We start from the raw sequence: 26,130 nt of genomic DNA on the forward strand, positions 1-26,130 counted from the left end.
AAATTGTTCAAGATTGAACTCGTGCCCTTCCATGTGCGAACTAAGTGTGTAATCCTTCAATTATCAACCCTCAGATTCGGATCGTTCAGACCCAATCTAGCGCTTGTTATCTGGGTTCCTACTATCCTACTGAAAATCAAAATCTCCCGTGCCATCGGCATCACCTCTTCTCACTAAGAATTTTCATAAGTCTGGACTTACAGGCAACTGCGGTTGCACGCATGCAGAAGCGTAATTCTGAGCGATGCTAATGTAGTAAGTATGAGCTAAATATTTATATTTTAGGCATTATGCTGTCTTGTTGGAAGATAAAGCATCAAATGGATAGCTTGTATTGGTATAGGTAGTCAATCTTTCTGTTTGATTCTTGGACTACTTTTTTTGAAAAAATTTGAGCACGTACACTTGATCCTATCCCGGACAAGGAAAAATATATACATAGTTACCAAAAGTTTGGTTACCAAGAATTCAAAGAAGTTCCTAATGAGATTTATTCAATCACATTTGTTTTTTTTTTGGGGGAAAACAGAGGGAAGAAAATGCAGTTTGACATACTCCAAATCAAGATATTCCTTCCACGCGAGATTTTCGACTTTTTAATTAGCCATTGGAGAAAAAGTGCCTTAGTTGCCAACCACACACTCCGTGCTTTTTTCTTGTCTTTGGAATTGACATGTTGTTCAATTCATATCCCAGACCATGGTTTCCGATATTAAAACTATCTTGTTGAATTGAAGCAAAATTTGAAGTCCTGAAAGATTCAGGCCAGTTTTATCTCCGAGCAGTGACTACACCTCGTAAGGACTGGTGACGCCCATAAGCGCAGGGTGAGGGTGTTGAATTAGGGATTTCTAAAATTATTCAGCTCAATTCAACCAGATAAATCTAAATTAATTTCTATCTACGTGCTTCTAGGTGTATCTAGTATGGCTAACAAAGTTTTATATCCTAGGTTCAAATCCTACGACCTACATATGATAATTGTAGAAAAGGTAAAGGTAAAATTTAAATAATTGAGGAATGCAAATGAGTTAGAAAACGCAAACTCGGCATGCCGACTTTTTCCCGTTGTTTCACTGAGTTGCTGCTCACCCCTCGCTAATCCATATTGGAGCCTCTCACAACGGTCAAGCTCTACACACTACCACAAAATCAATGAAAACAGATGGAGTGTCACATATGATTTCTTAGGATACGTCATTGATAAAATACTTACAGACGGTTGTTAAGATAGACGTGTATATAATATAACCTCCGTTTAGGTGTGTCAGAACTTACAGACGATTTTTACAAATCTGTCTGTTTCTATCATACAAATACAGACATAGTTTAGAAAATACCCATCTTTGATATTATCATAGATGGTTTCTTGTAAGATCTATCTGTATCTGTATGATAGATACAGATGGATTTTCTAAAAAGCCGTTTGTAGTTAAAGACCTAGGTACTGTTTAAATTTGATCCCCTCTCTCCGCTTCCCACTACCCCCATAGACACAAGCCGCTCGTCTCCCTCACTAAAGCGACGAGAAGTTCATCTCAATCGATCTTCTCATTGACATCAAAGGGAGGTTCGAGATCCAAATCCCCTTCCATGCACTGAGGTGAGTAGGGTTTGCATTGCAATTTTGTTAGGGGTTGATTCGACCTGTGTATATTGAGTGTAATTTTGTATAAGAATATGTCTTTGTTCACTACTATCAAGCGCTGGGAGGATGGGGTTGTTCCTATGGCTGCTTCCACGGTCAAATGCTTGGTGTCGATTTTGGTCTTGTAGAACATGTGTTCTTCGTTTATGCTGTAAATCATGTTCTATTATGTTTTATTCATGATAGAAATTTCTCTATTGGTGTTTGTCACAATAGAGATATTTTCATGAACTGCAAGACTGATTTGAACCATCATCTCTTACTTAACAAGAGCAAGAGATTTGAAAGAAATATAGTTTGGTTCTGTCGTATGACTGAGTTAGTTAAGATAGAGCATGATTAGTATGACAACGAGATGATGTATGAAGACAATACTTTTGCTGAGATTGTGATGAAATACAGGCGTGCTGTTGAAACTCAATCATTGAAGATCAGATGATATAATTAGAGATTGTGTATAGGCTTAGGTTTTGAACAATGTGTGCTGTTGATATTGTGTATAGACCAATGTGTTTTTATATATTATATATTTGTGTTTTATGTGGTATATATCTGTACGATATTCTATATATATATATATATATATACGTGCATGTGATGTTCTTATTTGTGTGATATATATTTATGTGTCATATATGCCATATTATAAGGGCAGTCAGGAAGCAAAATGGTTTCTCAGGGGGAAAGAGTCACACATACGATTTTTCAAAAAAAAACCCATCTATGACCCTTAATACGCATAGACAAGTTTTCAAAAAAACATGTCTCTGTGTATCTCAAAACTAACATATGTTTAGCTATATTACAAACGCAAGTCTCATTTAGATCCGTCTGCGTGTAGCTTTGTCACATACAAAGTTGTAACTATCTATAATAAGCTCTATATCACAGGCACTTTTGCATGTGATAGGGTTTAAAATCTGTCTATGATAACCCATTCTACGTATTGATGGTCGGATAACTCCGTGGCTCTAGCTATTAGACATCACCTATCTAGATGCACACTTGGTCTAAACTAGAATTAATCATATCCTTAATCTTGTTCTAATTTCTTTGATCTCAATATTATCACCAAAGTGCTCTTCAACCTCTTCAATATGTGTGTAAGATTTACAAGGATGAGATCACCTCAAAATGGCCCGATAGAGGAGTTTATATAGGGCCAACCCCAAGAACTAGTCATTGGTGGAGAGCAAGAACTATTCGTGAAGCTATAAAACGGGAGCATCGGATAGACAGGTGAACCCACCAGACCATCAGGTGAGTAGGAGACATTGGAACGTTCTAAAATGGCCTTCTCAGCCAAATTGGTTCAGTGACCACTGGACTGTCTGGTGACCCCCTGTATTTTGGCCATAATTTTTTTGTTTTGGACTCTGATTTTGATGATCTTAGTTTGAACAGAAAGATTGAGAGGACATCTACACATCTCCTATTGACCACTTGAGCTGAATCTCCTTTGAAAAAAATTATAAAACCACTAGATCATTTTGCCCACTGAACCATTTTTTTTCAGCAAAAACGTCAATCCATTTTTGGCCATAACTTTTCAATCCAAAGTCTAGTTTTCATTGATCCTAGACTCTATCGAAAGCTTTTGAAGTGATCTAAATATCTTCACTGAAACCTTGAGTTTAAACCCGTATGATCAAATCCAAATTCATGGGACATGTCCAATACATTTCTCTCTTTGCCCTTACTTCGGTTCTTTGATGCCTTGGGTATACCTTTGGTCTATTAGAGCTATCCAAGCCTTGTGTGCATCACCTTTAGGTAAATAGCCTAAAGACACTAAATAAAGCTACTTAACCCAACCCCTCTTTGTATAGTAGTATGACCAAAGAAAACAAACATATCTATTTATGCAAGTGATACTCTAAACACCATGATCACTTGTTCTAAATAATAAGTCCTTATCTTTATGAAGCTCCTCTACCACCTTGATGTTTATCATTTTAAGGTGTTTGGAACCTTAAGTCTATCACATTTCATTTGTGAGACTAAACCTTACACAGTAATAAACCAAGTTAGTCTCATTGACTATTTTAACATTAATCAACATAATCATATTGACCCAATGCTAAAATCGTTGATCTTACACTGCTGGTGAATTATTACCTGATCTTGGATTTTCACTCACTATAAAAATGTTATATTGTTAAGAAACTTGCTCAGGCTTTGGGAGCCCCTTAGTTAGCTTGTAAATTCTATTACGCTGATACTGAAATGCTCGTAATCAGCTTGAATAAAGAGGACTGAAGGAAGAGACGGGACAAGCTGGATTTGCGCGTAATATTAATTCTATTTCTTCCAAGAGAGCAAATGCATCATTCATTACTGAAGTTATTGCATGTTCATCATATTTTCATTTAATCTACGGTCCATCGATTGAAGTCCACGTTGGTTTAATTCACTATCGTTTTTCTTTTCAAGTCATCGACTCAATTTTTTTGGGGGATCTTTCATGTTGATTTGGTGCTCAAAGTAAAAAGTTTACAAGTTTCCAATAACTAGTTGGTTTTCACCTCATATGTCTCCAATAAATTTTACATTAGTGAGCACAAATATTGTATTACAATTTTATACCAGCTAGAATGAATTCCATGCCAGATTTATTAGCTATGGCTCAGCTTGTTGGGCTCATTATTACCCGAATTCATCTGTGCTAGCTAAACTTGCCCATTTGACCTAGATCACTTTGAGACTCAATCGGTTCACAGCAACCCATAAATAACCACGTATATTTGGACTATTCAGATGCATGCAATTTGGACAAAAAATTCTGGCTTCAAGAACTTATTCAAGGATTTATACACGTGCGAGTGTTTTACACAAATGGAAGAGCTGTTCATTTGGCCAAGTGGCCCAAATCATATCTATATATACATATATATATACCGGTCTCTAGAGTTTGCCCATGGCCTATTTTCTGTTGTAGGAATCTAAAAGGGAATTAAGCTGACATGGTTACTTTTGTTTGAACAACGTACAACGAACTTATCTTTGAAACATTTTTTTTTTTTGCGAATAATTATCTTTGAAACGTTATCTGAGCATGTCTGCATCAGGCCATGCTTTTCATCGTATTGAGCTTAGTGCTATGAAGATAAAGGGATGCTCAAATCTAGGTTCAATTAACCTGAAGCTAGCTATCACATTGCTTTAGGTATGCTGGTTTCAGCTTATAGAATAAGGAGTAGTTTAGAGTTTTCAAAACTCAATGCGTCAAAGCTAGCCAGTTCAACATGGCAACTTGCACCAGTACAATTTTTTTTTTTAATCTCAAATCATGCAATTTTCCAATAATTGGACTAGTACCCAACCCTACTTCTGGTGAGTGAGAGCTAGGGCAAGGATAACGTTACATCAGAGCTACAATTTTTAGTGAACTAATTATAGTTCTTATGACTGAGCATTGACGCAATGCTCACACAATGACACACACACACACACACACACACACACACACACACACACACACACACACAATACATATTTTTCATTTGGCTAGGGAGTTCTTATACCCCAATTGCTATTATGCTTCTCTGCCTTCAGAGATGCGAGCACACAATTGTATATATTGTACCACACGTCTATATATATCATCTAATGTACCTTCTACCACCACAGCCGTTCTCCCTCTGGCAGTTGAAGTATAATGCAGCGACAGGCGAGCCTAGGTTGTAGATTGCGGCGAAGTCCCTTGTGTTGAAGTTTGATCTCCACCCCGGAGCATATGTGGTCTGCCTTACCGACTGCCTGAACAGGATGAACACAAAGCGATGGATTCCGGCAGTTGGACGTGGGCTCTCATAGGGGACTATTTCATTGCCTGCAGGTACGATATACAATATGAACATCTTTTGATGGAAGTATTTACTCATTTAACAATGTTTGCTTTCCATGTTCATCTATTAATGTGGAGCTTAATTTCGACAAGACACATACTTACGCAACCAGAAATCATATAATCATATTTTTGCATACCACAAATTAAAACCAATTAGAATTTGCTCTGCCGAAAAAGCTTTTAAATGTTCAAAATCCTGGATTAACGAAGTACAACGCCATGCTTCTCGCTCAAGCGTAAGATCGAATTAGAATAAAATCATGTTCTCTTTTACATGCTACTGTTAATTACAATATATTAAACTTGGATGACGACAAAGAAACCCTTAAAGACACTTTAGCACCTTTGTCGGCACCGAAAATTAAAATACTAATCAATATGAACATAAGTCCTAAGCTACATTCTGACAATACAAACTAGTGTGTGTCAAATTACTTACCAAAACTGGCATCAGTTGTCTCTGGAATGTCTGTCACCAACCTATGCAGACATTGAGAACTAACCAGTCAGTACCATATCAAGTTGGTAATATTATACTCCTCTGATCAGCAACAGGAGCAGCATACCACGCGAGGCATGCATATAGAGTGAACTAGGGGGCTGTGGGTTACCACACAGCCGCATGGAGAAAAGCTACATAGAGCTTACCAATGAAGGTTCTCTCTTTTAGTAGGGTTGCTGGGGCTTGGTGCATCAGGGTCCACCATGACCTAGCAACAAGATTGATAAATAGACACATATTAGTTACATCTTGTTTGACTAGTTAATAAATTCATTGAGGAATTAAGTCTTCTTTGATGAATGAACAGGCGCAATAGAATACATACAAGCACATCGAAATTGATTTTTATGGGGCCTTTAACCTTACAAACAAAGCTTGATTAATAATTGGGAGTGATTGTGTGATAAAAAATGCACCTTATCAAAACTATGATAAGCCAGCTAATATTATCAGTTTAAAATCAAGTCTAAAAGTCCTGAAAGTCAACCGAAACACATATTCTTTGCTTTTTCATCTATTATTATCAGGGATATAGAAAACACTTTAGGAGATATACTGATTTGGGTCAACTAATTGTCTATATACACTACTACAGAAAATACTATCACGGTCGGTTTAAAATTGACATCACTACTAGTTTTTGAATTGGCAGTGAATTAGCGGTAGTGATAATCATGGATAACCCTACTATCACTGCTGGTTCGTAACATGAACTGCCAATGATAACCACTATCATTGTCGGTTCAAGGCATGAACTAGTAGTGATAATATTTTCAGATGTAAAAAAATACTCTACCGCAAACTCTTCAGTATAAGGATCTGACATCAAAATTAAGACAAAAGCCCCTATATTGAAATGTTTGAGGTAGATTATTTTATACCTAAATATACAAATAGAAACAGATGTTATACCAGAAGCTCTTCAGCAGCCCTACGCTATCCGTTATACATCTTGTGCACTCTACAAATGTTCCAACTGAATTTACTACAATACTGACAATATTAATTCTAAATGAATGGCAAAAGCACAATCTTTAACACTCAAATGAGAAGGAGATGTGCCTTTCATCATTCCTTTAGATCTATCTATTGCCACAACCATCTTCACACAACAATCATGCAGTGGAGACATGGAGAGAGGAGATGAGGAGATGGAGAAGGCACACGGCTCTGCACGTTAGCTCGAGAGACAGTAGGCTCAACGAACGTTGCGAGGTGGCGATGACAGGAGATGAGGAGATGGTGAGAGAAGATGAGGAGATGACGGAAATCGACCTTGGCAAATGGTGGCTATGGTGAGGAGCTCGCGTGAGTGGTGTTGAAGCTGGGCACGAGGGGTAGAGACGGCCACAGTGGAGATGGCTAGTGACCACTGCTCCACTTCTACCGCCACTACCCCTCGAGAGTGGCTTCTGGGAGAGCGAGAAATGACCGATGGGCGTGGCTGGGGGAGACAGGTTCAATTAATAGAAAAATTATCACTGTCGGTTAGAAATATGAACTGACAATGATAATAATTAACACCGCTGGTTTGTTGTCCTCAATTATTGCTTCATAGGTGCATCTTACGAACCAGTAGTGATAAACATTATCACTGTTGATTTGTAATACGAAGCAGCAGAGATAAACATTATCACTGCCGGTTATTAAAGGCACATCTTTTTATACTCATCTTTTTAAGAACCGACAGTGATAAATATTTATCACTGTTAGTTTGAAATATGAACCGGTTGAGATAAATATTAACACTGTTGATTATTAAATGCACGTCTTTTATGCACATATTTTTTAAGAAACGATAGTGATAATTTGTATATCATTGCCGGTTTGTGCTACGAACCATCAATGATGTATCAATGCTGGCTATGAACTAACAGTGATAACTACTATCACATCGGTTCTTACGGGCATGACCTTTTTTGCATGCCTGGAGCTTAAGAACCGGCAGTGATATATTATCACTGTCGGTTATTTTTGAACCGGTAGTGAAGAGAGGGTGCGGATGATATTTTCTATGGTAGTGATATAGTCAAGAGAATATATAGCCACTAGGACCACTCCAATTCAAATTGCACAAAAAGAGAAAACCAAACCACAAATCACTAGCAAGAAAGATGAGGTAACCAATCAAAGACAATGATCATGACACTTACAAGCGTGTAGAGAGTCCTCATGTCACGCCCACCGATATGGACCCTGGGCTCATTCATCACCTGAGAAGGCTTGAGCTCGGAACCATTCGTCATCTCCTTGTTGTTGTAGAAGACCCTCAGCGATGCGGTTGTGATGAAGGGATCCACTATATCCCCCACGACATGCCCGACGACCAACGGGTCCATAGACATGTTGAACATGATATGATTTGGCGGAGAACTCAAAGAATACTAGAGCTTGTCAAGCTAGCTAGGACAGGATAAGAGAGCTCGAATGTGCCTTACAGTAAGGGTTTGGTGAGATGACGGGGGGTGAAGAGGCCTATTTATAGAGAGATGTTAAGTGATCAAGACATGCTGATCACCAGCAAGACCGAAACAAAGTTTCACCCTATTTCTCCAGGGGTTCTGGAATCTGATTTAGGACGTAAGAAGTGATTTGGGTGATTGTGACAAGAAGCTCGGGGCTCCTTCTCCATCCTTTAGGGCTAGTGGGGGCATAGACCATTTGCTCTGTTCTAGTACTGGTGAATAAAATCTTGAGGCTGCCGTGTCACTTATTCTCTAAATCTGGACCCATTTGATGCATATAATGTATAACAAATGTACAAAGTTTGGTCACTTTTGACCTAGGTCCCATCAAGCACGATGTGTGCGCTAACTGAGCTAGCCTAGCTGAGAGAGGTGGAGTTCTTGTCTCATGGGACAAGTAAGCCACGAGCTCGCCCCCCTTTTGGCACCGTTGCTTTGACGTTTAATTCGTTGTGACATCAAAGACGTGACTCCAATTCACAACATGACATTCTCTTTTTCTCACGCTTTTCTCCAATAATGGGGTCATGGCATTGGATTCTGCACGCCATGCATGTAAAGTGGCTGTGCAAAGCCAGAAGAATGTTGTAGCTGAGAGGATGATCATGTCAATCGATGGATGCAGCTGAATATATAACCGTTGAGAAGACGTATAGCATGTTTTTGCATGGTCTATTCTGTCTCAATAATTCAGGCATGTGCATATCCATGCATAGAAGGTATGCATGCATGTTCTCCTGTACATGTAAAAATTATACACATTTTTTCTACGTGTAACCAATGATATGAGAGAAGACTAGATATTTGGTCAAGATGGTATGCATCTTCTAGACCCTGTGGACAATTTTGCCTCGTGATTAAAAAGATTGAAAAGAAAGTAGCCATGTGGATGCAAGTCAGCTAATAATAAGGTATATATCTTGCTTGCCCTTACTTTCTTCTGGTTAATGCTCTTACAGTCTATTCGAACACCAAGCATTGGTCAGAGCATGCAACTTGAGCTAAATGCTCGATCCAGCGAGCACATGCTACATTGGTCCTGTCTTACTTGAGAAGGTTCATATATATTATAAGTACTAACCTAATTCACTTTTGTCCAACAAGAATGCACTGAACTGTCAAAATAACACCCAAGCTTGCTACATGATCACCGGCTTCTTACTTTTACTATGGTTTGCGCAGTCCCTTTCAAATGCATCAATCGCATGAAAGCTCCTGTTTCCTTTCTCACATCCTTTTTGAGATGACTGTTGTTTCTGTGTTGCTCTTCTAGAATTACACAGTTAGGCTGAGGAGATTGCATGATGAGTAGATAACCAGTATGGTGTAAGCTTTCTATAAGTAGAAATGCAATCATTTGATCAAGCCTATCATTATTGGGCAAACAAACTCGAATTTACCATAATCGACAGCAGCTCATGGTTGCTTTGTGCTCTAGGCCTAACATGGCATCTTGTTAATGTGGATTGCACAATATTTATCCATCTGGCAGAATCTATTAATGCTATAGGATCAAGATATGAATGACTTGTCGGTATGCCATGAAAAATGTTGCCACCTTTGGGCAATGGATTAGCTAGACAAGCAAGCTACTCACAGATTCTGCATTATGAGTGTGGCATTTGCATATATACGAAAGGGACTCTATAGTAGTTAAATTATCATCTTAGATGCCCTTCAAGAAACAAGCATAATAGATATGACAAAACTAATTCTCAACTGTAATCTAGTACAGTTGGTACTAGGAGACCATGATGGATGTGGGACAAACTGTATCTACACGGTACTTTTAATTTTATGCGGTGTTCACCTTAAAATATTATGCAGTGATGGCATATATATGTAATGCAAGAACATATACTAACATCAATTGGACTGTTCATTCAGGGTTAGGAGCGTTGTTTAATTAAGGCTAGAACTAATCTAGTTATATAGTGTGTTTATTGCTTTGCAAAGGGATGATACTTTATGCCCTTCTAATTGTATTTCATTACAAATGTGAGAATATGACGCCACTGTTTAAAGTTGAAACACAGCCCACAGAATTTGACACTGCTGAACATATACTAACATCAATTGGACTGTTCATTCAGGGTTAGGAGTGTTGTTTAGTTAAGGCTATTACTAATCTAGCTATAAAGTGTGTTGATTGCTTTGCAAAGGGATGATACTTTTATGTCCTTCTAATTGTGTTTCATTACAAATGTGAGAATATGAGGCCACTGTTTAAAGTTGAAACACAGCCCACAGAATGACACTGCTGTCTAGCTGCATACAATGCATTGTTTCACCTCTTGCATCGACTGATCCGCACTTAGGTTTGTATTCTCTTCCTATTACTGTGTGCTCCTTCACATCGCCGAGCCTTTTTGAAAAACATTGCACCTCTTTTATTCTCACTGACACCTATCATCATCACGTTATAAACTAAGCTAACAAAAGCGCTGGTGATTAGGTTAATATGCATGGCTACAATCCTATAGCTAGTTTTTTTATGTATAGGCCTTTCTAGAATTATTCCAAACAATATATTATCAAATGATTATTATCACTAATCTTTCATATTTAATGGTAAATCTGTGTATCAAAAGTTGCAAAAGCCATTAATCAAGGGATGCCACAAGTAATTATAGTCTCTCTCTCTCTCTCAACTTGCTATCTGGTGCGAACTGACACTACTAAATAAATGGTCATCAGTGCCGGCTTAAAAACACCATCAGTGACGATTTTTGAACCGGCATTAATTACTTGACACTGATAGTCACGAACTATCAGTGTCAGTTTTTGGACCAGTACTGATAATAAGTATCAATGCCAGCTCATAAAAAAATCGGCACTGATACTGAGACTATTAGTGCTGGTTCGTAACAAGGAACCGACACTGATACTCAACTATCAGTGCCTTTTTTTTCATGAGCTGAAACTGATGGCCCTTCCCCCTATACAGAATCTAGCTGTTGCCAACAACAGTACAAATAATGTCGCATACATCACATACAGTAAGATAAACATATATTTAAGTTTCACATGCACATATAATTATCTCAGTACATATAATATCACACACATACACAATTCATTCACATCGCATCTCATTCATGCATATGTAACCATGTTATTTCATATGTCATTGACTAGAGATCATAACTAATACAAGTTTGCAACAAAAGTTCATAATTAACAGAAGTATGCAACAAAAAGAATAAGAAACAATGTCATTCAATTGTTCTTGTTGACCAAAGACCTTGAAGCTTCTTTCCTTTTGGAGAATCAGGTAACGAACTCCATAGGCTAGGTGAAGGGACGGCATCCGAACATCACCATTTGAAAATATGGTACCACCCAAACTCTGGAATGACTTGGTCAATCATTGATGAACCCGCAGAGTTGTTCCTGTATTGCGTTGATTCTCTACGGTATGAGGATACTTGTTTCCAGCTCGAGGTCCTATAATTAACAGAATTGAAGAAATCAATCTATTTGAACACAAGTAGGAACTGAAAATTAATCATCAATATGTATATCACTTACCTCAGCTTTGGTAATGATACTATAATTATTTTTGATCCATCCATGCATAAAGTCACAGACATAGTAGCCACATAAATTGTTGCCCTGGCTCTAAAGCCTACAAGAAAAGTCTGTTACGATTTTCCATTCCTTCCAAAAATGGAAAGTGACGTCCTTTCCTCTTGACATAGCGCATGTAAACTCTGTGCGTGTGTGATTATTGATTGTAACTAGACTTAGATTCAATTAATTCAAAGTTTACCAAAGCGTTAATGAAATGATTAGTTTACCTTTGTAGCAAGTCTATGACGGGTTGGCATTCGGCTACTGGATTTTTTTTCCTATCAAGGATAATGATACTGTTATAGTCAGTCTGGATGACAAAGAGGGGCCAGCGAAATCTACACATATGTCACTGTAGGTAATTAGTCATAAGTCCTAACATTGTGATACTAAAAAAGAGTAGTACAAACATGAAGGGAAATACGTACCCAAAGTTGTAAGGTAAAAGCATGTATCTCTTTAATTGGTATGTTTGAATAAATTCAAGTGCATAATCCTTGGTTGCCTGTGGCTGGGTGGCTGGGTGGCGACCATTCATCTGATTTATTTTCATTGGGTCGAGGAATCCTACTTCAATGATGCCCTTTTTTCCGCATGTATGTATCTCCATTCTACATACACAAGCAGTTAAAACATTCAGTCTAATGATACAAGAATATATACTGTGAATTATACATGTAAGATACTTACAGAGTCCACAAACTTAAGAGTTGAACGTAGAGGGTGTCTTGGTGGTACAGTTGATACATTTCATCAAAATGAATCCAGACTTTGCCGTCCCCGTGGAGGAAATCACAATGTCTATATTGGAACACGAACATTTCTCTATCGTCCTTCGACTGTTCCAAGTACCATGAATGAAATCTCCGCATTTGAGTTGTTAGCTTTGACAAGGACTCGACCAGTGGTTTGCCAAGCTTAAATTGTCATTTAGATTTTGCCTTTTCAACCTTGGACTCATCATAAAGTGCTTCTTTTGTCATTCCAGCCTCAATTAGAAAGTTTGTTTCTAATTCTTCCTGTTGTTCTAGCATTCATTATTTTTTTTACCTTCTCAATCGACGGCTTCCTCAACTATTTTTTACCCATGATGTGCACGTAGTTAGATTTTAATGGTGGGTCCACATGTCTTGCCAAAGTCTGAAGAAACTTGGCGATTGTTGCTGGATCGATATCACTCTTCTTTGGCTTAGTATGTTTGAAGTGTGCAGTGATATCAACGCTCACTTTCCTTCTGATTTCCTCATCAATTATCATAAGGCAGAGGAGATGCCGATTTTTTAGATGCTAATTGCAGCTTTTTTGCTACTACTCGCTGATGTGACAAAGTCAATTTCTGAGATGATATCGACTTTTGAGCTTGTGCAGGTGCTACCAGCTTCTAAAGCGGGATAGACGGTGGCGGCGAAGGGGTTGGAGTTCTTTTTGGTGGCTATGGAGGCGGCGTAGAGGAGGCATAGATCTTCTTGGGTGCGTCCAATGACTCCGAACTAGACTCAGACTCATCTGTGTCTTCTTCATACAATATATCGCACTTGCACCACATGACGTAATGGCCTATATTTTATGAGAGCATCATTTCCCCCTCCTCTCCAGCGTAATCCAGCTTGCTTTTACGGTATTTATGTATTACACTGTCCATGTGTACTCTAGCATATCCCTTTGGTATCGTATGACTGTTGAGGAGTGTCCCTTCCACCCATTGCTCAGCTAGACCCCTAGCCACCGTGGTGAGAACACCCAAGACTGGTATGACAAGCTTGCATGGTATGCTTTTTGTGATGTTGTCCATGGGGTGACGGATTAAGGCTTCTCCTGAAAGCCCCGTGGACACGCAACTGCTCCGAGGACCATCAGGGCTCGACACCAAAGCATTATCTGTGATGATAACAACTCTTGCCTTGCTTGCTGCTTGGCTTGCAGCATAACTGCTTCTATTTTGGCGTCAGTTATCCATCTCTCCTCTGCAACTTCTTCTTTTAGAATGGCCATCATTTCGACATATTTTCTTTTCTTCGTTTCTTATAAGTGTTGGCATTTTGTTCGAATCCAACCTTCTAAGGCTTTAAACCCTTGCTGCATGTGCGACCAGTGTGCTCCTTATTTTCCAGTGCCAAGATTAGCTCATCGTTCTTCCTGTCTACCTAGAAAGTGCCCTGGGAACACTAGACGTGGGCATATCTAATATTCTACCTAACTTCTAGTTCTCGTTCGCTTTTGAAGCATAAACTTCCATCAGTCGCAAGAGTCACCCCTCTCTCATACTGGTAGTTCTTCACTCATGGAATCCACTCAGCCGTCTACATAAAATATCGACATTAGAAGGACACATCAAGAAATAGATGTTTCAACAAACTACTTAGGATGACCAAATAAGAGAACACTAGCACATTGGGCGGCGACTTGATTTTGTACGTGCCATTCCTACATAAAAATTCCATCTATTCGAATTTCTTGCAATATCGACATTAGCATATAATGCAGCTAACGGATACATCAAGAAATAGCAACTAGCGGATTATACTTAAATGCATCAAATAGATGTTTCAGCAAACTACTTAGGATGACCAAATAAGAGAACACTAGCTGAAGGATTATTTAACTATTTGCCACTCTTAGCGTGTGCCAATTCGATCTCTCACTGACATGTGGGGCCACTGAATCACTGAATGTGGGCCAGGGTGGCAAATTTGTTGTTACTCACCCCGTAAAAGTGGCAAAAAGTTAAATGCCCCTATCTAAATGGCCTGTACGTTGCTACGGTTAAAAAAACAACTCTTGCAACCAACGGAGTGACCAAATAAGAGAACACCAGACCATCAACTAATCATTCAATAAATCACATTGATTGTGCTAGTAGAATTTAAGGAAACAAAGAATAAAGTGCACAGAACAATGAAGCTATATGATTAACATTTGCTCACATGAATAAATCGTCTCAATTTACATCATTTCATAGAATTGTGTGAAACTGCCACTAAAGATACTTAAGTATAAGGGAGAATGAAGATAATATGTAATCCATTACATCAACAATCACTAATCACTCTAGTGGAACATGCTGCCTCGGAAAAACTCATTTTACAATGTTAGACAAATTGCATTATTGTTTTCGACGTAACATCACCAAAATGAATTGAAATAGAGGTTCTGGGCATATGACATGGGGTTCAATATTTTTCACATGATCTACATGGTATAGCAAAACTTCTGTCCAAATTTGAGAATTTTTGGAGCTACATATGATTTACTATGCATTATTGAAGCTATACAATTAAATTTGCTCACAAAAAAATGCGTAGATATTTCATGGTTGAAACAAATTTTAACATGAAGAGTAATATGTAAACCAATAAAATTGGTTTCATTCCATTTGGAGCATTCTACAATTTCATTCCAAATTTAAGCAAGCAAGCAGGTAACAGATTGTTAATTTTGTTTCATGCCTCTTTGTTCTGGTAGTTGCACTATTGTCAGTTCCAATTAATTTTATTAGACAAGGTTAGCACCAACACATCGTATTCATCTTGCTACAGTGACACCTCTCCTAGAAGATACTACATATTCATCTGTAGGTGGATGAAAAGCATACATCGTTGAAAGATCAACTTGCTGCAGTGACATCTCCCCTGGAAGATCTTAAGGCAAAGAAAGAAGAAATAATCAAACAAATATCAAATATGCAATCTCAAATTGGGAAGCTAAAAGCACAAATTTTTTATCACATTTATAAAAAAAAACCGATGATTCGGTCACGCGGGCCATAGCGGCGGGCTGTGCAGCACAACCATGGCATGGCAGCGCAGCTATGGCTACACGCACCTCAGCTAAAGGGAGAGTGGTAGCGCACAGGGAGGGAGAAAGGAGCGACAGTGCTCACCAATGTAGGGAGGGCTAGCGGACAACGACTGAGACGAGGACGACGGGGCTCTAGGGATGACGATGGGGACGGGGACAGTGGGGAGGCAGCGTCGGCGATGGGGATGAGGATGGGGATAGCGGGGCTCAAGGGACGGTGATGGTGATGAGGACGGTGGGGCTCCGGGGATGGCAACGTTGGGGAGATAGTAGGGCTCCGAGGACGACCGCGTCGAGGAGGCAGTGGAATTGGTAGGCGCGTAAGGGATTGAGAGGCTGCAACTAAGTGCTCATATATATAGGGATCGAGTAACAGTGTCGGCTGTGGTATACTAGCATCAGTGTCGGTTGCATAACCTAGCTGGTACTGATGCATGTACTATCAGTGCCGATTTTAAAAATATGCTGGCACTGATACTTGAAGAATCAATGCCAGTTGTAAATTTGAGCCTGCAGTATTATGGTTTCCCTTTTTAATTTGCTTCACATCAGAATATTTTCTGAACACCGGATGATCCCCATGCATAGAGTCCAAACTTCAGAATTCCAGTGTGTGAAAATTTTTGATGCGGGACCATCTGGTCTGTACACTAGACCAAAATTTTCAAAGCATCCATAATAGCATATCAATGCTGGCTGTGGTACATAATCGGCACTGATACTGAGAATATTAGTGCCGGTTGTGTACTATAACAGACACTGATACCAGACTATTAGTGCTGGTTGTTTACTATAACCGGCACTCATTTATATTTGGTTTATAATTTGTGTAGTACAACTTCGTTACATAATGCAATGCATATGTTTAATAAAAATTAAAGCTTTTTACTTAATACAAATTAAGGTATATTCTTAGTAGATACGGATTAGATCTATAACTATTATACAATAGCTTTATTTGACTAATTAAAGCATAAATGATAGCTGTAAATTTTTTACTTAATACAAAATAAATGATATCCTTACTTAATACATGTCATTGATACAAATTCTAGCAAATTCTGAATTAATTATTACATCAAAGCTTCTTTCATTTAACAATTATATTTTCATTATGATCATGGTGTATGTAGGTAGGTTTCTTAGTGTCGTCAATGAGAGGCAGTTCAACATTCTCTCTGAAAGAAGGCATATCGTCGAATTGATTGTAGTCTTCCTCGTCGACAACATCCTCAACACCGACAATCTTTCTATTTCCTTGAAGAACCACATAGTGTTACTCCTTGTTAATTAGGTTTGTTTCCTTTACATAGAAGACTTGAGTAACATCTTTGGCAAACACGAATGATTCTTCTCTGTATCCAATGAGTTGGAGGTTGATGGTAGTCATACCTTACTTGTCGGTATTCACTCCACCTGGGAGTCTGACCCATTGGCATCGGAACGGGGGGATCTTTAACTGTTCTCCATATTGAGGCTCCCAAATCTCTACTGTGAATCCATAGTAGGTCTCCCTATTATCAGCACAGTCATAGGCATCAATACAGGCACGACTATTTTGGTTAGTGCTCTTGTTGTCTTGTATTCTCGTATAAAATGTATAGCCGCCGTTAATATCGTATGCTTTGAATGTATGAATCGTTGTTGACAGCCCATTAACCAGCATTTCCCATAGTGCATCATCTGTATCTTTTATCCATCATGTGTCTACGTAACCAACTGGTGAAATTATCTCTGCGCTCTCTTTCAATCAAATCATCTGACTTTGTTGGACTTGTGGATCATAGCATTTGCACGTGCATATTTACATACGTGTCCACTACAATTGATTATTTCAAAACTGCAAAATGTGCTTGGGTGAATGAAACATAATCATTGGAACAGACTGTACTATGACCTAGTCTCCATTTCCCCTTTAGCCTTCCCTCAATGCGAGATACAGGATTATCAATTGCTTTCAGATCCATGTATTTGACGGTGAAATTAATGAACTCCTCCGTTCCCCAGCCTTGGGTCATGCAACCTTCTGATCGATCTCGGTTACGAACATATTTCTTCAGAACTGACATGAACCTTTCGAAGGGATACATCTGATGTAGAAACACGAGGTTAAGGTACTTTATCTCATGCACAATGTGAATAATGAGATGAGCATTATGTCAAAAAACGATGGAGGGAAAATACCCTCAAGCTGGCATATAGTATGGACTACGTCTTCCTGCATCTTTGTTAGTTTGCTCGAATCGATGACCTTCAGTGAAATTGCATTGAAAAACAAACACAATTTTATGATTAGGTCTCAGACCTTATTCAACAGAATACCTCGAATTGCAACAGTAAACAATTGTATCATCATCATGTGATAATCATGTGACTTCATGCCACTAACTTCAAAGTTTTCATATTCACTAATCTCTTTACGTTGGAGGAGTAACTGGTCGGAACTTTGATTCCATGCAAGCAACTGCAAACACTGATCTTTTCTTCCTTGCTCAGGGTGTAGCAAGTTGTGGGAAGTTTGTTTGCCTCGTTGCCTAGGATTTTAGGATGCAGAATTTTCCTTAGCTTCATATCTTCTAGGTCCAACCGTGCATTGAGTGTATCTTTTGTTTTGCTAGGTATGTTTAGTAGGGTATCAATCAAGCTGTCAAACAAGTTATTCACATGCATAACATTGATTGCGTGTCGAACAATCAAGTGCTTCCAATAAGGTAGGTTGTAAAAAATTGACCTCCTTTTAAACATAGGAGCGAGTTTTCCAGCTAAAAATTTTGTACCATCTTTCCCCTTTCTAAGGACAACTCTAAGATTCTTTACCATCTTATATACATGTTCTCCAATGTGAACTTCAGAGCTCGACGAGTCTCCACTGCCACATCAAAAGGTCTTTTATTCCTGTAGTATGGGTGATCCGGGCGTAGAAACCTACGATGACCCATGTAGAGCATTTTCTTACAGTTCTTCAGCCACAACCACCCCGTTTCATCCAAGCACCATACACATCCATTGTAGCCTTTTAAAGACTTTCCCGATAGGTTAGCAAGAGTAGATCAATCTTAGATCTTATGAACAACATTGCACGTAGAGTGAAATGCTCATGTTTGTATTCATCCCACACTTGTACGTCATCTTTCCATAGTACAAGTAGATCTTCAAGCAATGGTTGGAGATACACATCGATATTGTCGGAGGGTGAACTCTTGTCGCAGGGATCCTGGGGGACCCCTTTTTAGAGATTCGGCCGGGGGGATGATCCTGAATATGTTCGCCTGAGAAATAAATGGGTATGAATGCGATGGTCGGCGATGCGGAGTGATCTAATGCGGAAAGGAGTAAATGCACTGGTGTTTAGACAGGTTCGGACCGCACGGGGGCGTAACACCCTACTCCTGTATGGATATTATAAATGCCCTGAGGAAGTCCCTCAAGGATGTTGCTGGTTACAAGAATGTTGGTCTATCTTAGAGCCTGGGGCTCTTTGTTCTTCGGCCTGTGATCTTCTCTTCTCTCTTTTTCCTTCTGTTCTGTCTCGTGTTGTTCACTTCTCAGCCGTTGTTTCTTTTTTACTTGCCTTCTTCTGTGCCGCCGGCTGCTTTAAATACCCGCCAGCAGCAGCGTGCCCCGAATGGGAGAGGGCCCACCAGGCAGTCGCAGAGCGGCCGGGTGTGCCCGCCCTGTCTTGTTCCCCTGCCACAGCAGCGCGGCAGACGGAACGCCTCGGCCCTTACGACGTTATCCTGAGACGGGCCGAATGGCACGGGATGGGACCCGTGCATTCAATGACCCCACGCCCCTCTGCTAGAACGTGGCCGGAACTGACGCTGAGCGCGGCGGGAGCAGTTGGAGGTGACAGGCTACGCACGCTCTTTAAATGTGGCCTTAGGCCTTTGACTGGCTGACACCTCATCGGTGGGCCCCTCGGGGGCCACTGTCAGGGGGCTCTCTGGGTCGTCGAGGAACCGAGTGCTCGGGGGTCACTGTTCACCTCCCCGAGCACTCTCTCCCGAGAATGTCCTTTCTTGTCCTCGGGGAACCGAGTGCTCGGGGGTACTGTTCACCTCCCCGAGCACTCTCTCCCGGGCACACTTGTACGGATCCTTGGGGAACCGAGTGCTCGGGGGCTGCTGCACGCAGCCCCGAGCGCTCTCTCCTGGAACTTCCTTCGGTGGGTCCTCGGGATACTTGCGTGCCCAGGGGGCCACCGCTAGCGGCCCCGGGCACGTTTCTCCTGGTGCTTAGGTTTCCTGGTCATCGGGGGACTTGGGTGCTCGGAGGTCACCGCACACCTTCTCGAGCACGTTCTTCTCGGCACTTAGACTTCGTGGATCATTGGGGAACTGGGATACTCGGGGACCACCGACTGTGGCCCCGAGCGCCCTCTCCCGGGACTTGATCTTTTTTACCTAGCAATGGAGACTCCGCGGGATGGCGCCATGTGGCGGATTGCTGGCCTGGCCTCGGGATTCGGGGACCCCCGGTTCCTGATACACCGACAGATATCGTTGCCAAGTTCATTCGGCCCACTGATCATCAAAGGCATCGTAAGGAATGTCCGCTTCATACACAGCCAATATGGAAGGTTGTAGATACAGAGAGTCACGGGCCATGTTGCCGAAAGGACTCATCACATCTATACTCAACCCGAACCTTCTATTTCTCACTTCGGATTTGAATTCCTTCTATTCTGTATCGAAGTTTCTCCATTGCATTCCATCAACTGAGTGTCTAAGCATTCCATCTTTCTTGCGCCCTTTGGCGTGCTATTACATCAACTTGGCATTCGCTTTGTTGGCAAACAATCGCTTCAGATGGGAGATTATAGAGAAATACCAAACCATCTTAGTGGGGGGTCTTTTATCCTTAATCTTCTCCCCACGTCATGGCTATTGATATCATCAATGTTGCACTTGTACCGTAATGCACCGCAAACGCAACACACTTCCAAGTATGCATCCCCATTGCGAAACAACATGTAGTCATTTCGACATGCATATATTTTCTCTACTTCCAACCCTAATGAGCAGACAATCTGCTTGGCGTGGTACGTGTTTTTAGGCAACTCATTGCCCTCTAGAAGCAAGTTCCTCAAGAATCGTAACAACTCGTTGAAGCCCTTATTAGACCAACCATTGCTAGACTTCATTTGCAGCAATATCAGTACAACATGTAGCTTGTTGTGCTCTTTCTTACATCCTGGGAATACATATGTTTTATAGTCCTCTATCATGCACTGAAACTTTTCATGTTTCCTATCACTAGTGAAGTCTCCCTCCGTATTGTGCAACATTTTTTCTAGGTCGTCATCATTGTTGCTGACAAAAGTATCTTCAAACGCCGACATATCAATGTCTTCATCAGCCGTCATATCGTTGCCTCTGCCTTCCTCAACTGTGAGCTGCTCTTCATACACAACCTCCTCATGTTCACCGTGCTCGGTCCAACAGATATAGCTAGGCTTGAAACCCCTGTGAAACAAGAGTGCATGGATATGCTCTATGCCTAAGAACTACTTCTCATTCTTGCAATCAACGCACGGACAATATATATAGTGATAATCATGCTTATTTTTTGGCTTTCTATACGCCGCGACAGCTCTCAAAAAGCATCCACACCATGGAAGAACTCTGGGCCACGACAGTCAGACTTGTACATCCATGTCCGGTCCATCAGTAAATTTATGATTATCATTACATTTTAGCAATCAATAAAAAACCAATGAAATGATAACCATACAATATTTCAAAATGTACATCTAATTTATTGAATTATCTCACATCTTGATTGTTCCATGTTAGATGGCCCATTACCTTTCGGCACTTGGTTCAGGTCGGAGGACCCACCTTCTAAATACTGTCATGTCTGCTTATGACTAGCGGGTGGATTGGCGACCCCTATAACACAATATTCATATTCAATATATTGATCTATTTAGAGGTGATTTTAATATTTTTTTCCTTAAATCACTACTAGAAAATTTGAGATCTAGTTAACAATGGCATTATCACATACTTTCAATGTGAAAAGTAGCCATAGATAAAAAGTAGATCATCTCTATATGCCCTACAATGAGAAAATTGTAATTTTTACACAATTAGAGCTTAACTAGAAAGTAGCACAGTGTTGTGGCACGATTTGACCCGTCGCAGGGGCTTTTTAGTTATTAATGATTTGCTTATGTGCTGTTTTTAATCAATAATTAAAAAGAGGGGATGCAAACTAACTCATATAAAGGAAGAGCTTAACATGGCAATATGTATTTTTTATGTGTAAGATACATCTAGAGAATTCTTAAAAACAATGTTTTTCCATTTTATTTTTTTATTAATTTATCTAGAAATTAATGAAATGTAAAGGGTTAATTAAGGATTAACCAAGAAATTATGTTAATCAACTGTTTCAAGACTTGATGGTATTTTTTCTGTGCAGAGGATGATAAAATAAGCTTAGCAAAGTTGGTTTCATCATTTTTAGATATCTCCTTAATTAGTTATGGAATTAATAATTTACAGCACAATTAATGAAATAAAGGAATTTTAGTACATTTTTCAGGAGCACATATGTTTTTAACATGTATATTACATCAATGTGAACACAACAAAATTAGTTTCACATTTTTCCAATCTCTAATTATTTTTCTACGTATCTTATAATCTTTTAGTTGATTAAATAGTATAAAAGATATTCATTTCATCATTTCTCCATTATTCTAAAAATCTAATTAACCTCAAATACTTTTCCTACTCAGGTCTATCTAGCCTCTCTCTCTGTTTTATGGGTCCTAGGATCGCGACTAGGGTTGACCTACAGTAGAGGAGAAGGGGATCGGCTTTGACCCGATTTTGACTGGCCACTGGCGATGAACGGTGGTGAGGTCTGGTTAGGGAGTGGTACTAGGAGGACAACATGAGGAGAGGAATGCATTTGAGGGGTCAATGGTGACATGCATGCCGGCGAAAGGGCTCATCGACGACAATGGTGGTGGCAGCATTCTGAGAGGATGGCAGCGACTTGATCTGGTGATTTAGATAGAGAAGGGAGGAGAGCATGAGCTTCCAGGGAAGGAGGGGGATGTCACCATGGGTCGGAGGTGACTGTCGGTGTGGAGGCGGAGGAGGAGCTCGAGGTACCCGGCCGGAGAAGAAGTAGATGGATTTAGGCGGAAAAGAAGACGCCTTTTATAGGTTAGAGACTTATTAGTGTCGGTCCGTAATATGAATCAGTATTACTATTGAGTACCAGTGTTGACTGATGGTTACTAGCTGACACTGAATTATTCCAAGAGCCGGCACTGATACTAAGTACTAGTGCCGGGCCAACTTGGCTCAATCGTTGATCGAGGGCGGGAAGTTATGAACCGGCACTGATACTTCATCAGTGCCAATTCTATCCTTGCCGGCACTAATGATCCGACTCGGATGACTGTTTCTATTGCAGTGTGAGCGTAGCTTGGTTGGTAGCTCCTCCCTTCGTGGAGCCTACCTGCCCGGCCTCGAGCCCGTGGCATCACATTGGGGCTTTCCCCCATGAGTTGATTTATTCCGGATAGCCTCAGGCACATGTGAACCACAATGGGATCGCGATGTGTCTGTTGCTAGTAGAGTCGAAGGCTTCTTAATTCTTTTTAGTAGGCGTGTGTCAATAGGTTGTAGGTCCAGGGTATGTGTGGAGTGTGTGTAGAGTGTTGTGTGAGTTTAAATGCTACAACTTGTACCTAGTTCTGAGGCTAAAAAAAAAACTTGCCAGCTGGTAGGGAGTGTAGTACTACTGATTTGTTGAGATGTGTGAATGTATCCTGTAGCCAGTGATTAGGGTGGTCCTGTGTGCTGAGCATGCATTCACTTGCACTCATGCGCTTTAGGAACCACTCTCAACATGAGTTCGGCTGAAATGATCCCATAACATGGAAGTATGCATGTGCCAATTAAAAAAGCTTTAATTTGGAACCGTCTCTCGAGATCAAGGTGAAAGCATGGTTCGGATCAAGTACAAAATTGCATGCCAACCATATCAGCATATATGTGTATATGCTGTGGTCCTCTCCGAGCTAACTATGAACTATTTGTAGTAGTTTACATGAATCATACTTTGCTTCGAGATGTGAGATGATTCATTTGCGACTAAATTAAGGCCCAACTGTCATTTAGTTGAGGGTTTTTTAATGGATAAATTACTATAGCCAAAGCAAACAAAGGTCTCATAACATATTACATTGCTTAACTAAATAAAGGAATACTTCACGGCCTCAAGAAAATGAATTGCAATTTCAATAGGAACAGATATGGTTAGTAACAGTTGGTGCGGATTTATCTCTCAACTTCCTCAACTAGCAAAATGCATGAGTACTCTTATTGTATCTCTTAAATAGCTGCACTAAATGAGTGACATTTGTAGCCAGTGACCAGATGAAACTAGCTTCCTAGCTAACATGCAACAATAGTCGCTCTGAGTGCTGTAATTGATTATAGGGATATGCAAGCACATTCGTCCTACATGTTCAGGTCAATGCCTACAAACAAACCGTTGAAGATCATATATAGAAAATATCTTTTTGTGTAGGAAATATAATCCATCAACATATACAGTTATCAAAAAACCACACTACAAATTTATCAGTTCGTTAACTAGCTTTAGTTTTTGGGAAAAAATATTGAAATATGGTCAAGGAAGAAAGTTGTGTGTAGCCGCTCTCTTATACTTCTTGGTTTCTCTATGACATGTCAATATACAAATTATATTTGTTAGTCTTATCACAAGCTCGTGATCTAGTTGTGTTTAATCTATAGGCATGATGGGATTGATGAACACGAAGTGACTACAAATTAAATTATATATGCAGTTGATATAGATTGGTCCTTAAGAGAATGGACGAGAGTGTGGGGGGGGGGGGGGCACCGTTTCTTGTGCTGCCTTTGCCACAGCAAGGACTATGCGCATGCTTTGCAGACTCTTATATGATCAGTGTGTTGTAAGGTTTAAGAAGTACCTAGTAGCTTATTTTGGAACCTCCATATCTGGTGCTTCGACAAGATTATCAGGTAATAGTGTAATTCAGGGTTGGAATATTGACATGAAAATGGACCAATGTATGTGAATTATCATGTTAGGCTTCAGGAAGAGGAATATTCTGGTTGTGAGGCACCATTCATGCACTACACCATGACACAGTACTGTCATCGGACGTCTGTGTGGTATATGATTTGCTAAGAGTGCTGACAAGTCTTGTTCCACTATCGCTGTGTTTGCATTATTCATCTGAATTCCAATAAGAAGAGTGTGTGTCATCATGGGCGGACCCAGCATAGAGCAAGCGAGGGTATATGACTCCGTTCAAATTTTTGTTTTTAAGTGGACTTACCCTTTTTTCGTGAAATTGCAAAGGCTCAATCACTATTATGCATACTTCACACTGCTCATTTTTTTTGTTGGATCCGTCCCTGTGTGTCATTGGAAAGAAGAATCTGTATGGTATATGCTTTACTATATAGAAAATAGCTTGAATAGAAGAAATCGAATGCCCACTTCTACAACATATATATTTCATCAGTCTATTTTGCAATTAAGCCATATCCTCCATATTTGAAGCATAGATTTGTCTTTTTTTTTTTTCAAAAATCACCTATATTTGATATATCCGATATACATAATATTTATATTCATCAAATTCAAAGTTAAATTTTTAATTTCTAATGATAAGGAAAACCTTGAAAGAAACCTGACACATCAAATTAATTATTCAGTTGCAGTTTATTATTCTAAAAATGTCTTTAAGAGCTGTACTTTAAGAGGCTCAAAACATGAGTTTAATCGGGATTCTATGTTTTCAAGCCACCATTTTTTTTTGGCAAACAACATATTGGACTAATTGAACTAAATGTTCACAAAAAAAATTGACCAATAGTACTTTCATAATTAGGGCTATAAAAACTTCTTACACTTAGACCTTTTCCCCTTCTACAAATCACCACTTTTTAGAAAGTCTTCTGTGGAGCACATGAACAATATCTAGTTGAACTTAGGGAGAGCTCTCTTTTCCTCTTCTTCATATCTGAAACACACGATAGAGACTCATGATGTGATCCTACAAAAAGATCTCAAGAATTGCCACATGTATAGTGTAGCTAGGATGATAGAGATATATGTATGTGGGTCTATCTATACCTCACCCGGGTGATTTAAAAGAAAATCTCACCCGTATTTCTAACTATTAGATCTAAGGTCTATGGCTTAAACTTGCATCGGATGATAGCAGTAACAAAAATTCAAGTGAGAGTGAGGTGGTTCTCACCCGAATTTT

At 39.7% G+C, this 26,130-nt stretch overlaps 1 protein-coding gene across 1 annotated transcript; it reads right to left on the reverse strand.

Moving 5' to 3' along the window:
• Positions 1-5,108: 5,108 nt before the first annotated feature.
• LOC133900455 (protein FLOWERING LOCUS T-like) lies at positions 5,109-8,458 on the reverse strand. Its single transcript, XM_062341607.1, has 4 exons — positions 8,154-8,458; positions 6,147-6,208; positions 5,938-5,978; positions 5,109-5,480 (listed from the first exon to the last, which is right to left on the reverse strand). The coding sequence occupies exons 1-4, from the start codon at positions 8,352-8,354 to the stop codon at positions 5,251-5,253; spliced, it is 534 nt and encodes a 177-aa protein (XP_062197591.1). The 5' UTR covers positions 8,355-8,458; the 3' UTR covers positions 5,109-5,250.
• Positions 8,459-26,130: the final 17,672 nt, after the last annotated feature.

The sequence above is a fragment of the Phragmites australis genome, chromosome 19 (genome assembly GCF_958298935.1).
Source record: "Phragmites australis chromosome 19, lpPhrAust1.1, whole genome shotgun sequence".
NCBI lineage: Eukaryota > Viridiplantae > Streptophyta > Magnoliopsida > Poales > Poaceae > Phragmites > Phragmites australis.

Coding starts and splice junctions, on each gene's coding strand:
- LOC133900455 (XM_062341607.1), bottom strand. CDS start 8,354: ATGTTCAACATGTCTATGGACCCGTTGGTCGTCGGGCATGTCGTGGGG. Junction 5,979..6,146: donor AAAAGAGAGAACCTTCATTG/GTAAGCTCTATG, acceptor ATGTCTGCATAG/GTTGGTGACAGACATTCCAG. Junction 5,481..5,937: donor GACAACTGATGCCAGTTTTG/GTAAGTAATTTG, acceptor TCGTACCTGCAG/GCAATGAAATAGTCCCCTAT.